The sequence below is a fragment of the Fulmarus glacialis genome, unplaced genomic scaffold (assembly GCF_000690835.1).
Source record: "Fulmarus glacialis isolate BGI_N327 unplaced genomic scaffold, ASM69083v1 scaffold8772, whole genome shotgun sequence".
Lineage (NCBI taxonomy): Eukaryota > Metazoa > Chordata > Aves > Procellariiformes > Procellariidae > Fulmarus > Fulmarus glacialis.
The window spans coordinates 37408-51487 of NW_009195872.1; the positions used below are offsets into that span (position 1 = coordinate 37408).

At 42.2% G+C, this 14080-nt stretch overlaps 1 protein-coding gene across 2 annotated transcripts in view; it reads left to right on the top strand.

Annotated features, from left to right (window-relative positions):
- LCP1 (lymphocyte cytosolic protein 1 (L-plastin)) overlaps positions 1–10576 on the top strand; it is an 18968-nt gene extending 8392 nt beyond the window's left edge. Inside the window, exons 7-16 of one of the 2 annotated variants that reach the window (XM_009588235.1) lie at positions 1414–1561; positions 3188–3214; positions 3555–3650; positions 4170–4365; positions 5117–5195; positions 5388–5502; positions 6344–6477; positions 7488–7611; positions 8514–8638; positions 10077–10576. In XM_009588235.1, the coding sequence (XP_009586530.1) occupies positions 1414–1561; positions 3188–3214; positions 3555–3650; positions 4170–4365; positions 5117–5195; positions 5388–5502; positions 6344–6477; positions 7488–7611; positions 8514–8638; positions 10077–10209 (1177 nt within the window). In that variant the 3' untranslated portion in view covers positions 10210–10576. The remainder of the gene's footprint in view (positions 1–1413; positions 1562–3187; positions 3215–3554; positions 3651–4169; positions 4366–5116; positions 5196–5387; positions 5503–6343; positions 6478–7487; positions 7612–8513; positions 8639–10076) is intronic. The other variant, XM_009588236.1, reaches the window with a different exon arrangement.
- The last annotated feature ends 3504 nt before the right edge of the window (positions 10577–14080 follow it).

Sequence of the window (14080 nt, forward strand, 5' to 3'; positions counted from 1 at the left end):
CCTCTGCAGCTGTTCCAGGTGAAATTCCCCTTTCTTGAATACGGGACACTGTATTTCCAATGAGCTCTCATGAGCACATGGTATCAAGGCAATAATACATCCCAACCTCTATGGGAAATACCTGGGATGCACTAATATCATGTTTGGTTTTCCCCTGGTCATATCATGTGGTGGCTCAGAGTAGCTCCGAAGACATCTAATATACTCAAGTTGTTCTCATCCTCTGTTCGTACAAGCTTTTAGCTAAGAGCAGTTACTCATATTAATTTCCTAGTGAATGTCTTTGAACATGGAACTATTAAATTACATTCCATTTTTATTACTGTCATCCAGTTTTTTCTGTCTGATTTCCTGGTCATCCTCTGTATTGACTATGCCACCTAGTGAATATCATCATCCAATTTTTAGCACATCGCTAGTATTTGTGCCAAGATAATTAATGCAAAAAAAAAGAAAACATTAATCCAAAAATCAATCCATGATCGACTCCACAAGAATCCTTCTTCCAGCCTACTTCTATCAGTATTAACATTGTTCTCTTCATAAAATCCACTGTCTGCTTTCAAATGCTTCTATTATCCTACTCTGATTCAGTTTAACCCGATAGCACCCTATATCAAATCATCTATGGAACTCCAGATATAGTAGGTCTCCACTGTTTCCTTTATGTAGCAAATCCATATTTCTTTCAAGGAATGACAAAAGATATCAGAAAGAGATCAGAGTAGTGTGATACACTCTCCCTTTTTATCACAGTAACAATTAGTTTCCATGTTATTAGTTGTTCTTTTCAAAACTTCTTCTAAAGCCTTTTATGCTCCAGAGATCAGCTGAACATCCTGCAGTTACAAGGGTCGATCCTTCCCTCCTGCCTCTTCCTCCTTTTATGAACATAACTACTATGTTAGTTTTTCTATATAAATAGGGTATCTTCTCCAATTGACAGATGAGTTAACCCTACTGGCCCATGAGTCTATGAAGTCATGTGCAAGTTCTTCAGAATACCTGTGTGGATCCAGTTTCAGTGTGAAGGTCACTGAGATTTTTTTCATTTAAGCTGCAGAAAGTCTGTGTTCATTTTTTCATTCCCATCTTACCCCTGTGCTCAACATCATCATCTTTTCATTAAGATCTGAGGCAAGGAAATCAGGTAGTTCTTAGACCACACTGAAATTGTCTTGTATTTCTGTATGATCCGCTACTAGATCCACAACTAACAGCCTTGTCCTCATTTTATTGATGAGACCCTTTTTCTGTTTATGTCCTCTGTCATGCTAACTCAGCTTGAATTTTGGCAACACTTTGGTCGCTCACTTTTAGAAACTAGGGTAGCAAAATGTGTAAGAGAGAAAATAGTTATACATTCTCCTCTACAAGTATTCACAACATCATTAATTTTTTCTTTCTTCCCTGCTTAGCCTTGATTGCTCTTCTGAGAGAAGGAGAGAGCCTGGAGGATCTGATGAAGTTGTCTCCAGAGGAACTGCTGCTGAGGTGGGCAAACTATCACCTGGAGAATGCAGGATGCAACAAAGTCAACAACTTCAGCTCAGACATCAAGGTATGAGAAACACTGACCAACAACAGCAAAACAGCAGCTCCATACCCAAATCCCTGTCCTCCAAACAGGGATTGTGCACTGAAACAATCCAAGCAGCTGAGACTGCTCTGCCGAATACGTGGAGCTGGGTACATAAAATCACTTTAGTGGGGTTTACCTTTCCGCTCAGTGGTATTCCTCCTTCTCCCGACCTCCCAGTCCTCACTGCCAGCCCCAGCACACCAAATGCGTGGGAAAGGAATGGCTGCTGGCTCTGGACAGGGCATATGGACTCTACCGCTGTATTTTCAGTTCCCTGCCTCTATTGCTGTCCTCCTTCCTAAATGTCCTTAAATGCCTCTTGACCTGACTTTGATATAGAAAAGGCTGGACCTTACCCAGACATGTAACTAGGTGTGGGGCAAGAGGATAGGGCTCTTCCAGTTCCCCAACTTGATCTTTCCTTGAGCACCTGGGTTATGTCCCAAGCTTTGCTATAACCCTACGTGTGCTTACCTGCAAGTTTTAATTCAGTGGGACTATTCAAAATAATACAGTTAGATGAGGAGGCACTTGCAAGGATGGGTCTCTAGTCCATGCAGCATATTTCATGCACTTGGGACTTCATGGGCTTGTGGGTGGAGATTTCAGCAGAGCTTTCTCTGTAGGACCTTCATTCTTCGTAGACAGATGTACTTGAACCTCAGTGATGAATTTCAGACACTAAAGCTACAGTGTGAGGCCCAGCTAGCATCCCAGGGCTGTAGGAAGTATATCAGGGAGGGTGTCTGAGCTAGCTTCCAGGGGCTGGCTGGCACACCAATCTCACCAGCCACGACCCGACCTGCCCACTCCCAGCATACCATGGGAAAAGCCCCGCTCCAGAGATGCCTGGTTGTAGGCTTCACCAAGGACTGAAGCATGAAAAGTCATTTACCATGACTGACTTGACCTACAGAAAAAAACACCAGAGGAGGCAACAGGAGAGTCTGAGAGTCACATTTGACAATACAATTTTTATTGTAACAGATTTTTGGTTCACTGGGTGGAGGTGACTGGAGAATATCCATGGAAAGCAAAGGGAATGGAGTCTTTCCCATCTTTCTGTAGACTGGCCAAGAGGACTATAATGCAACTGATTAAATCCTATTTGCAATTGAAAGATAAATCACACTTACCATATTTACAGTTGGAAAATAAGGCGCATGTTTACCTCTCAGAGGCCAAGACTTCACCCTTTACAGCCATTCTCTAATTAAGTGTGTCTCCCCACCTCGCAGATGTATAAGATTTAAAATAATTCAGGTAATCTGCTTTATATTTTTAAGAGTATTAGTTGGGTTAGTTAGTCAAGTCCCTAGACACTAACATGTAGCTTTATTTTCAGTTGTTTGAGTTATTTCTGAAGTGAGATTAATATTTCCCACACATGGAAGCAACATTACATTTCACAAAAGAGTAAAGACACAACATTAAATTCTTGTCTTGTTTCTGCCCTTTTGCCTGAAAAATGCTGATACTGTTGTCGGTTTTAACTTTTGTCCTTGAAAACTATGCTTTCTCTTCCATAATTGTTCCAGCGTTGCTTTGAAATCCGCTTTAAACATCTGCTTTCTCCTTCTGCATTTTCTTTTATTAAATGCTCAGCAGCCTGACTTCTACAGCATTATAAAGGTATGCATTTTCTTATCTCTAATTTAATGTTCAGATTAAGTCAATTCTAATATCTCTTTGTTGTTGCTGTCTTTTTTGTAAGTGCAACACAGCATTTTTTCTCGTGCGTTGAGCATTCTGCAGCATATGTATATTGGCTTATGGAGGAAATAGATCTGGCAAATACAGCATAAATTAGGAATTGCTAAGTGCTTCTAGCTTAATTAATTTAATTATGTAGCCCAATGATTGATGAAATAAAAACGAAGCACGCAGGCACATTGTTCAGGGGAGCACTGGCATGCAAAACCTGAGCTTTAGATGTAATTTTTCCTTCCTTTAATTTCTCTGTCTGTCACAGGACTCAAGAGCTTATTACCATTTGCTGAACCAAGTTGCCCCCAAGGGAGATGAAGAAGGCATTCCGGCTATTACTATTGACATGTCAGGATTAAGGGTAAGATGAGACAAGTTTAGAGTAAATGCCGATATTTTCTGTCTGTTACTTGCACTGCTGGCCAACACAGAGTTGCACTGGCATGCCAGAAGAAGCAAACTCTTTTTAGCATTGCAACACGATCTTGTATTTCAGAAATCAAAGCTTTCAAAGAATTAAATGATGTGTTTTGCCTTTCGTTAGATATTGTCGCTGAAACTATTGAACCACACTGATAAACTACTAACATATAACAAGTATATTTAAATATATTTATTTGGGAATTTCATCAAACCATGCCCTTTTATATGGAATATAACTGGAAAAGCAATATGGTGAAATGGCTGGATTGTAGGTAAAGCCCATTTGAAAACACAGACCTGCCGATACTAAAAGTGGGAAAAGAAACAGCTATAAATCCGACAAGGACCTGCTTTAACAGCCCTACACCTAGCTCCACACGCGGAAAGCCTGAGTGGGTCTTGCGGGCAGTGCCAGGCAGTGGGGTGAGGCTGATGGCCCTGTTTTCTGCCGGCGCAGGAGAAGGATGACGTCCAGCGAGCAGAGTGCATGCTGCAGCAGGCAGAGCGGCTGGGCTGCCGGCAGTTCGTCACGGCCACCGACGTCGTCCGGGGGAACCCAAAGCTAAACTTGGCCTTCATTGCCAACTTGTTCAACAAATACCCTGCCCTGCATAAGCCAGAGAACCAGGACATCGACTGGAGCTCTATTGAAGGTAAGGAAAATGCAAATAAAGGATGTTTCTGGCCACCCGTGCCACAGTATTCCCAGCTCTGAGTTGACGATATGTTAACCTAACCTTATGTCCTTCAGACATATATTCACTGCACCGTTAGCACAGGCAGCCTTGAGAAGGGGAGGCTGTTCTTTACCTGCGTAGCTTCTGGTATCTGGGGGGTTTGTTCTGTGGATAGTACATGTTAAAAGACAAAAATGTTTGTGGGATGTCTGAACGAGTACGGACTATTGAGCACGCTTGGTAGTTGATCTGGCATTCCCTTAACTGAGAATATAATTTAAAAATCAGATCTTGCATAAACCTGCTGCCTGCTTGCTCTGGGTTGGGGTCAGGACCACTGTTGTATGATGATGTCAGATGATAAATACAGCCAGCAAATTGTTTACAAAAACATAAAAATTTTTGGACCCTGTAAGAATCATTTGCTGAGCTTCACGTCCTTCTTTCTCAGCCTCATTGTGAAACTATGCTAGGACACGCTAGGGCACAGGCTGTTCTTGAATTCTTGAAGGCATTTCAAGGCCAATCTGCCTAAATACTATAATATATAGGGCATGAAGAAATATTACATGCTGCACTGTGCTCTCTTATTTCACATGTCAACTAGTGTCTCCTGTTTATGGTTCAGTGCGCTGTAAATTCTGAGTTATGGTTTCATCACAAGACACTTATTTTACTGGAGCATTGTGTTTTGCAGGCCTGTTGATTGATGTGTCTGTTGTTTTAGGTGAGACAAGGGAAGAGAGGACGTTCAGGAACTGGATGAACTCCCTGGGTGTTAATCCACGTGTAAATCACTTATATAGGTAAGAGCAGGTATTACATTTCCTTCAGATGATAAATACAGCCAGCAAATTGTTTACAAAAACATAAAAACTTTTGGACCCTATAAAATTTTTTTTTTTTTTTTTTTTTTAGGAAACTAAGTTTACTTCTACTAATAGTTTAGTTGGGTTCCTTTCCTCTCTTCAATGATATATCTTTTTTATTGTTTTCAGTGACCTGTCAGATGCCTTGGTTATCTTCCAGCTGTATGAAAAGATCAAAGTGCCAGTAGATTGGAACAGAGTGAACAAACCACCATATCCTAAACTGGGTGGCAATATGAAGAAGGTACAAAAAGCTGGAATAGCTCCAGTAGCAATGCCTTATCCTCAAAGGATGTCTATATCATTTCAAACAGCAACGTGGGCACTCGTGTTGCTCTCAAGTCCCAAGTACAGCACATTAAATGATCGTTTGTCTAGTCAGTGAATAATTTTTTATCCTGAAAAAGAAACATACATTTGACTCACCGGCTCTGTTCACAGGTGAACAATATTTGTAAAGTAAAAAGACTTGACGCCTTTTGTGTCAATATTTAAAAACTGTATTTGCAGACCATTTTTGCTACTGTCTTAGTCACCAATTATAATGCACCTTCACCGTGAGTCATATGGCACCAGCTTAATTGCAGCTGTCTGAATCACTGCCCTCCACATCAAATGAAGACAGTGATGATAAGCATTCTTGACCAGATGCCTCAAGAACCGATCACAGAGTTGCTGCTAAATTCAAAGCTTTCTCCCAGCTATCTGGATGAGTAATTCCATCCAGTTAGGCCAGAGTGATTAACTGACCTAAAATATTGACTGGGACACTAATCCTTTGTCTCAGTGCAATGCTATAATGCTGGAGGTACCCGTGAGCCATAGATGAGTATTTTCCAGGGTAATCTGTTTTTCAGGCCCTGATGATGAAGTACAACATCTCCTGCTATGTTAACTGTTTACCATGATATTTTTGGGATGGAACTGGTTGCTGGTAGCCAAACAGCTGTATTATCACAGAGCCCCAAAGCTCCTGTTTGCCCAGGAGGATCTGGGCTAAGCGATCCAAAGAAATTAAGTAACAGTGTCCTGTCTTCTTTTTTTCTATATTTTTGAACCTCACTAATTGACCCTGTCATTAACAGCTGGAAAACTGCAACTATGCAGTGGAACTGGGAAAGAATCAAGCCAAATTTTCCCTTGTTGGCATCGCTGGGCAAGATCTGAATGAAGGAAACCGTACGCTCACGCTGGCCTTAATCTGGCAGTTGATGAGAAGGTATGGCAGTCAGACACAAACTTCAGAGTGTTTTGGTATACTCAGTTTGCATTGTAATAGTTTCCTGATGCTATCACTGAGAAGGCTCTACAGGCTACAGCTTTCTCACTCCTCTGTTTGCACTTACATGCAAAGACAGAGTAACCTTTTGCTCACTCCTAGTTAGGGATGCAATCAGGAAGCACATTATCTTGTGGGCAAGGCCATTACAGTCAGCTCATGCAGAATATTATTATTATCACTATCTGTATAGCATGAATAAATGTTCATTGCATGGAACAGAGAAAAAGAAGTTGAAAGGTCTTTGTACCAGAGAATGGGGAGAATGTACTGGAAACAAGGAATTGATGCAGAAGTTTTGTAATCTGCTACCTGAAGCAGATGCAACTCAATAGCTGTCCCCCACTTTAATGTAATTCTGTGTGCGTGTGTTTGTGTGTTTAAGAGCTCCATAATTGGGTGTAAAGAGACCCAGCAGTTAGGAACCAAACACAGACTAAATTCAGTCTATAAAGCAAGGTATAGGTTTATAAGGCAGGTAATTAATCTAGGGATGTGGTGATTACTTGCCATCAGTTTGGGATGTCTTTCCAAGGTGTATGCTGACATATAAGCAAAATATTCCAGGCTTGTGTTTATGCAGAAGATCAGTCTTAGATGAGCATAACAATTCCCTTCTGGCCTTAAAGTCAGTGATTATTTTTTAAGCACTGTGAGAATGAGTCATTTACACTGAGACCCACTAAGAGGGACCTTGTAGGAATTTTGAGTATCAAAACCTTTTGACACTCCCAAAACAGTGGTTAGGGAATTGGGGCTGAATTAGACCCAATAGATGAATTAGCATGTTATAATATAATTCATGTATACTGTGAGTGTGTGGGAAGCAGGGGAATATCAGGTCTAAGAGGACTTTTGCGGTGATCCTAGTCAAGCTGCGCACATACAGGATGGTTCTGAGCTTATGGTAGACTTGGAGCAAATGCAGGTATCCTGGCTGCCCTCTTAAGGTACACCCTGAATATCCTTGAAGACATTGGTGGTGGAGAGAAGGTCAATGATGAAATCATTGTCAGCTGGGTCAATGAAACACTGACTGCAGCCGGAAAGGATTCAACCATCTCCAGCTTCAAGGTACAGTTTTTTGTTGGAAGTCTCTGTTTAGGAATCTCTTATTCAGTGTGTTTGTGTGTATGTTATATACATTGCCTCTATATAGATATATATACGCATATACATGCACACAATATATTATGATATAATTAGCTACGTAGTTTGATTATTTTTCATTCCCTTTTAAAGGCATGTTCAGATATAGAGCTTTTATTCAAGGGGCTTTATTATGAAAAGATAACAGAAACATGATATGAACATAACAGGAAACATCTTGAATGCCAGTTTGACATAGGAAATCAAAGTATGGAGCCAGGAATGATGACTGGAATTAAGCAAGAACTGCTGTGCTGTTGATTATCAAATGAGAGCAATTACAAATGACAGTATTAAAAAGAACAATAGCAATACTTTTATAATATGGCAGTACCATTCAGGGGTGGTGCCCTATTTTGTAAGGCACCTTATAAACACAGAGATGGTCCAATTCCACAGGACTTCCAATTTTGCTAACACATCTGAGACACTTCCCAAGTTGGGGAACATTCAGTGGATGTAAATCAGCAGTTTGTACCAGGCGAGGACAGATTCATCAGACTTCATGTAATGAGCTCAGAAGTCACACAACTGTCCCCCTCGCACCTCCCATCAGTAGACGTGTATCAATGTCATCTCCCCACAGGAAGAAAATTCACTAGCCCAGCACCCCATCTTTTGATGCAGTGATGTCTCATCCATTGAGGAAAACAAAATCCTTGAAAGGGTTCTTAGTCTGCCTTAGATAAAAATGATGCTAAGCAGCCCTTTGCGAAGATCTAAATGGTATTTGACTGAGCTGTCCCTTGCTCTTGAACCTAGACTCTGGCTTTGAGGGAGGTCTGTCATCCTGTTCTTGCATCTAATTGTATTTTTCATCTATGCAGGATAGCAAAATCAGCACCAGCATGCCAGTCCTGGATCTCATTGATGCCATTCAACCAGGATCAATCAAATATGACCTCTTGAAAACAGAGGACCTGAATGATGAGGAGAAACTAAATAATGCTAAGTACGTTCGTGCCAGGTGACACTTAACACGAGTTACCTGCTCAGGCTTGCCTGACTCTGTCTTTGAAAACTGCTCTGCTATCATTCTCATCTGGCACAACCTCAACTGAGAAATACCTCCAGAGTTAGAAGCATGAAGGCTAGGAGTTAGGCAGTAAAAAAGACTATCAATGGAAATGAAGTGTGTAATGTTATAATTCCTGCTTTATAATTCCTTTAAAGGGATCAAAATCACTTGGCTTCACAAGCTCCTATTTTCTCTTATTAAATTTAAAGTTCTTCCAGAGATCAGGGAACAACGCCAATAACAGTGAGGCATGGAAACCAGTGATTAGAGGTCATGATACCTCTTCAGTCACATACAGGCGGAACAAGGGCATATTTAAGAGGGAAGGGGAGGACAGGACTCGAGCCTGAAAAACTGGTTTTATGGATGTGGATACTGATTTTTTTTTCCTGAGTGCAAACCATTTTCTAGCAGTGAGCCAATCCTGGAGGCATCTCCCTTTCCTTTCAGAGTTATACAGATCACCTCCCGGTCTGATCATCAGTTTAGCTTCTCCTTTGCTATGTGGCAACTACAAAAGAGAAAAGGATGACTGTAAGGCAATCAGAGCTGCCATCTTTTTTATAAAGACTTTTCCCACTATTCTTTTTCCCTTCCATTTCCTACCATCTGTTCTCTTTCTTTCCCTGCACTCTATGTGTGCTTACCTCCATACTTAATTTCTTCATCCCTTTGCTGACATTTTCCTCTTTTCCCCTCCCTTTCTCTGCCCCTCCCAACATGTTTCTCATTTTGGGGAGAATTTCACAAATGTATGGGCTCTGCAGTGGGAAGAACCTGGGATTTTCTAGCTTTTTTCATGAAAAAATAGAGAGAAGAGACATACACACTGGAGAACAACCAGTAGCCGTGCAACAGTGCACTCTGAGGGGGGAGATGGGAAGGTCAGCTTGCAGATTCTGGGTACGACTCAAGCAGAATAGAACTCCCTGAATGTTGATTCTCCCACAACACTGATCTCCACCAACATCAGCCTTCTGCTTTCCATCCTCATGAATTTGTTTAGGTGTGAAGACTGCGTAGCAGAGATTGAGGGGAAGCAAGACCAGAACGGCTGCTTGTTAGGATAATCTTTCAGGGGATGGGAGACTAAATGTTTCATACCAGACTTTGATCTGCAGTCTCCCATGCTGCAGCTAATCAGTGCTCTAACCATCAGGGAATACATTCTACCTTTTACTAGAAATTAGTTCTTTATGAACCTGTCTCACATATTCCTATAGAAAAGTTTAATTTTGATGAATCAGTAAGAAAGTTCCCAACCCATTCTGGTACTGATCATGTAAAAAATTTCTTAGCAGAGGGAAAATCAATGCTACTGCACTAATTTATTTATTTGGTTTTTTTTGTTTTTTTCACCCCTGCAATGCAGATATGCCATCTCTATGGCGAGAAAAATTGGAGCAAGAGTCTATGCCCTTCCAGAAGACCTGGTTGAAGTAAAACCCAAAATGGTCATGACAGTGTTTGCTTGCCTTATGGGAAAAGGCATGAAGAAAGTTTAAAGCACAAAAGACTTGTACTGATGCCTGGTATTCACCCTTTTGATTCCCTCAAACTGGATGCTCTTCTCCGTATCAAGGAAATATGCAAGGTGCTCATGCTTTTAAGGCATGAATGTTACACACGGTTCCAGAACATACAAAAGTTGTGTATCCACGTGTATCTGGGAAATGTTTTGTTTTGAACAGCAATATGTGCTTGATTTCTTTGCCTTATTTTCCACTTTGCTAGGTATAACCATTTCATATTCCTGACTAAGTTTTCAATAATGAGACCTATACATATCCTTTTGTTAATGGATACCAGGGGTTTCTGTCTTGGGAGGTACAGACAGCTTTTAGGATTATGAAATGTTATATACTGCTTCTGCCTGAAAATGTCTTCGTGCTTCTGGTAGCATTTCTGCCATACTTTCCTTCGGTTTGCACCTGGGATAACAAGAGGGTTTTCCCCAAGCCAATGCAAGTATTAGTGACTATATTTTTGGAACGGTAGGATCCTCTTAGGAAATTCTTGTGGAAAGAGAGAAGTGTTTGGAGTCTGCTATGTGTTGCTAGTATATGAACTGAGCAGTACTTTTCCTTGAAAGTTATGCCTCTGCCGCCAGTGGCATTACTCACAGAGTACATTATTACTACACTGAAAAAACCAGTGGTCCTCCAACACCCAAACTCTGGAACCTTTAGAAGAAATGCTCTCCAAAGGATAATTCATTTTTATGTCATAATACACTTAAAACATAAGCAGATTGCAAAGCATGATAGAAATGAAAACCATGTTAAAGATACTAAGGGGATATACTCAGTAGCAATAAGATAAGAAGTGAACCAAAGGGACGCAGAATGACATATTTATGTAGTTAATAAAAATAAAACTCTGTTAACTTTACAGACTTGCACTCAAAGGGCTGTGGCCCTGATTCAGGAGAGCATTTAAATGTGCGCTTGCATATGAAACGCATACTAAAATGCTTCCCTGAACCCAGGCTGAGATCCTCAACGGAGCTAAATCAGCATAGCTTTGCGGCTACCAAGGCACGGTCAGTTTGCCTCAGTCGAGGGCCAAGCCCTGTCTGCGGATAGTTAATGGGATATATTTGCACTGAATCTCTTCCTTGGCTTGAGTCATTTACTGTTCTGGCCTTTACGTAGATTTTACTGTGGTGAAATGCAGAAGGAAGGAACTTTGCCTTAATGCAATCCCGTTGACACAGTCTCAGTTCCCTCCCTCTCCCCCTCCCTCCCCTCCAGCCCATTCAGAATTGCCTTAATTAAGAACCAATGACGTGAGAAGTCTCTCCAAATAAAATGTTCTATAAAGCCAAATGTGTAATCTTTGTTTTTAGTAATGCAGGTGCTAATGGGGAAGTGTGTATCATAAAGCTGAAAGAGGGAGAGATTTTATAAGAAACCACCATGGGCTCGCTAAGGATGTGTCCTCCATATTGCTATTGAAACCACAGATTGCAGAAAGAGGGAAGAATTATTTCCTAGGTCATTTCAGTACATGCCACTCTGAGACACTGCCAAAGATGGGACACTGTCCTGGCTGGACCTGCAGCCTGACCCGGTACAATTTTCCCCATTCAGCACAATACCCGTCATCCTCTTCCTTTGTGCATATACCCATAAACTTTGCTTTTTTATGTATTCTGCAATGCAAATGTGCCACTGGGTTTCTGTGCTACAGGTCAGATCCTGTTCCTGATCAGATCTGGCTGCGCTGTTCCTCTCATGAACCTATGTATTTAATACAGGGTGGGAAAGGAACAGGACCCCAGGACCCATCCTGTCTGGTCACAATATTTCCCAGTGCTGGCAGAGGAGGAGAACATCTCAAGTGTTATACGAAGGAGATGTCACCCCAACTTACTGCCTATCAAGAGGGAGTTATCAAAGCACAGCCCCTACGCTGCTTCTCCTCTTCCTAAGTATAGGATCTGCTGTTGCCATAGTAGAGGGGTGGCACTGAAAAGGCGGCTGCTCTTCCCTCATGTTGTTTGTCTTGGGAGTCCAGCAGAGGTAAACCAGAGAGAGAAAACTGCAGGCAGAAACTGTGACCACAGCATTTCCCTCGGGCGGGATGACCATGTATTTTATGTGTGTTGCATGCATGCGTGTATGTTCGCAAACTGCAAGGGCCATTTTCGGCTGGATAGACAGTGTAGATCTGAAAGGGCCAGGTAATCCTGCCTGAAGACAGCCCTGCTGCGGGCTCCCTGTCTCAGGGAGATGCCCTCGCCCCAGACTCAGGGGCAGACGTGAGGGATGAAGTAGACCATGGATGGGAGATGGCAGCAGCACCCAGGTGCGAGGAGGGGCTTTTCCCTTGGTCTCAAACAAATGCTGGCACTTGGTATTCCCACAGAGAAGAAGGGATTTTCAGAAACAGCATTCCCCATTCACCAGCCCTTAGCCACTCAGTTTTTTGCATGGGGTAGGATTTTTAGAGGAGCCTGCTGAGAGAGGCAGGGAGAGGAGGCTTTCACACATCATGCATCTCCCATAGGCAAGATGTAGGACTTCAGTGTCCCTGGAGATCGAAACCTGCCTCTAGCTCAGGCTCTGGAGAGGGGCCAGGTGATGTACACTATTATTCGAAGCATGTTTTGTGAAGGGGGCTGCTTTTCCTCCTCCTCAGCATCCCAGCACCGGAGCCAGGCACCCTGCCATACAGCCCTCCCTCCTAGTCCCCCGCCCTCAGGCCGCATTTTGGGGCACTATCTCTGAACCCCAGCCTGCAGCTCTGCACCAGCGGTGAGCCCTGGCACCAGCCCTGGCACCAGTGCAGCAGGGAGAGCTAACCACGAGATGGCAGTCACTCTATCTGGAGTTTTAGAGACTGGCATGTATGGGCTCTGAAAATGCTCTCTTCTGGGAAATGGAGAAAAATTGGGATATTTAACCCTAGGCAAAATGCTAGCACCTGTCAGTGTAAAAAAAGGGAATAGGCAAGGATACTACAGTAAATGCCTTACCAGATTTTCATCCCTCTCTCTATAATCTGTCATGAAAAATAAAGCTGTCATGGACCTGAAGGTATGGGAATAGCCACATTCTGGTACAGGAGTATAAACATTTTCACTTTTCAACGCACCTCTGTTTAATTGGGTATTCTTGGTTTTTTGATGGACTTGAGGTTTTCTTTCATGAACTGGTAATAGTAACCTGTAATAAAGCTCCCAGCAATTGCTGAAGGGGTTAAACCCATGGCAAACATCACAAAAAACCAGGATCCGGAATTTTTTGCTGTTGCTTTTCTCCAACTTTTCCCATCACTCTTAGAGAAAGCAGCTGTCTTTGGGATTCACTCCCAAATCAAGCTGGCTTTGTAAGCACTTCCATTATTGATTTTCATTGCACAATTAATCATAATTTTCAAGCCTTCAAAAAGGCTTAGACATTCATATGAATAGAAATAAAGCATCAGCAGTTAGACTAACTAGGAGAAAAAACCCTGAGGGCAATCAATCCACATGCTTCAGGGTACAGTCTGATCACCAGATGGACTCAGAAGGAAATATCCCCCCATAGTGTAGTAGAGCATAATTAGTGCATGATGAGGATTTTACACTTCTTGTAAATCATCTATCCTGGCTAGAAATCATCTATCCTGGCTTTAGAAAGGGGATAGCAAGCATTACGGCTGGCTGCTGTGCTCTTGTACAGATAAAGTTTCTACTTCCTCCACAGATGGAATTGAACTAAAAACCCAACTTGACATCACTCCTCCTTCCAAGTGCAGCTTACTTCTGCTGTCACCCTGATCACAAACTTCAGGTCTTGGTGTCCATTGCTGCCTAACCATGCAGCAGCTTCAGTTTGGCTGCTGCGCGGAAAACAGGACCCTGTCTCTGGTAGATGGCTGCAAAAA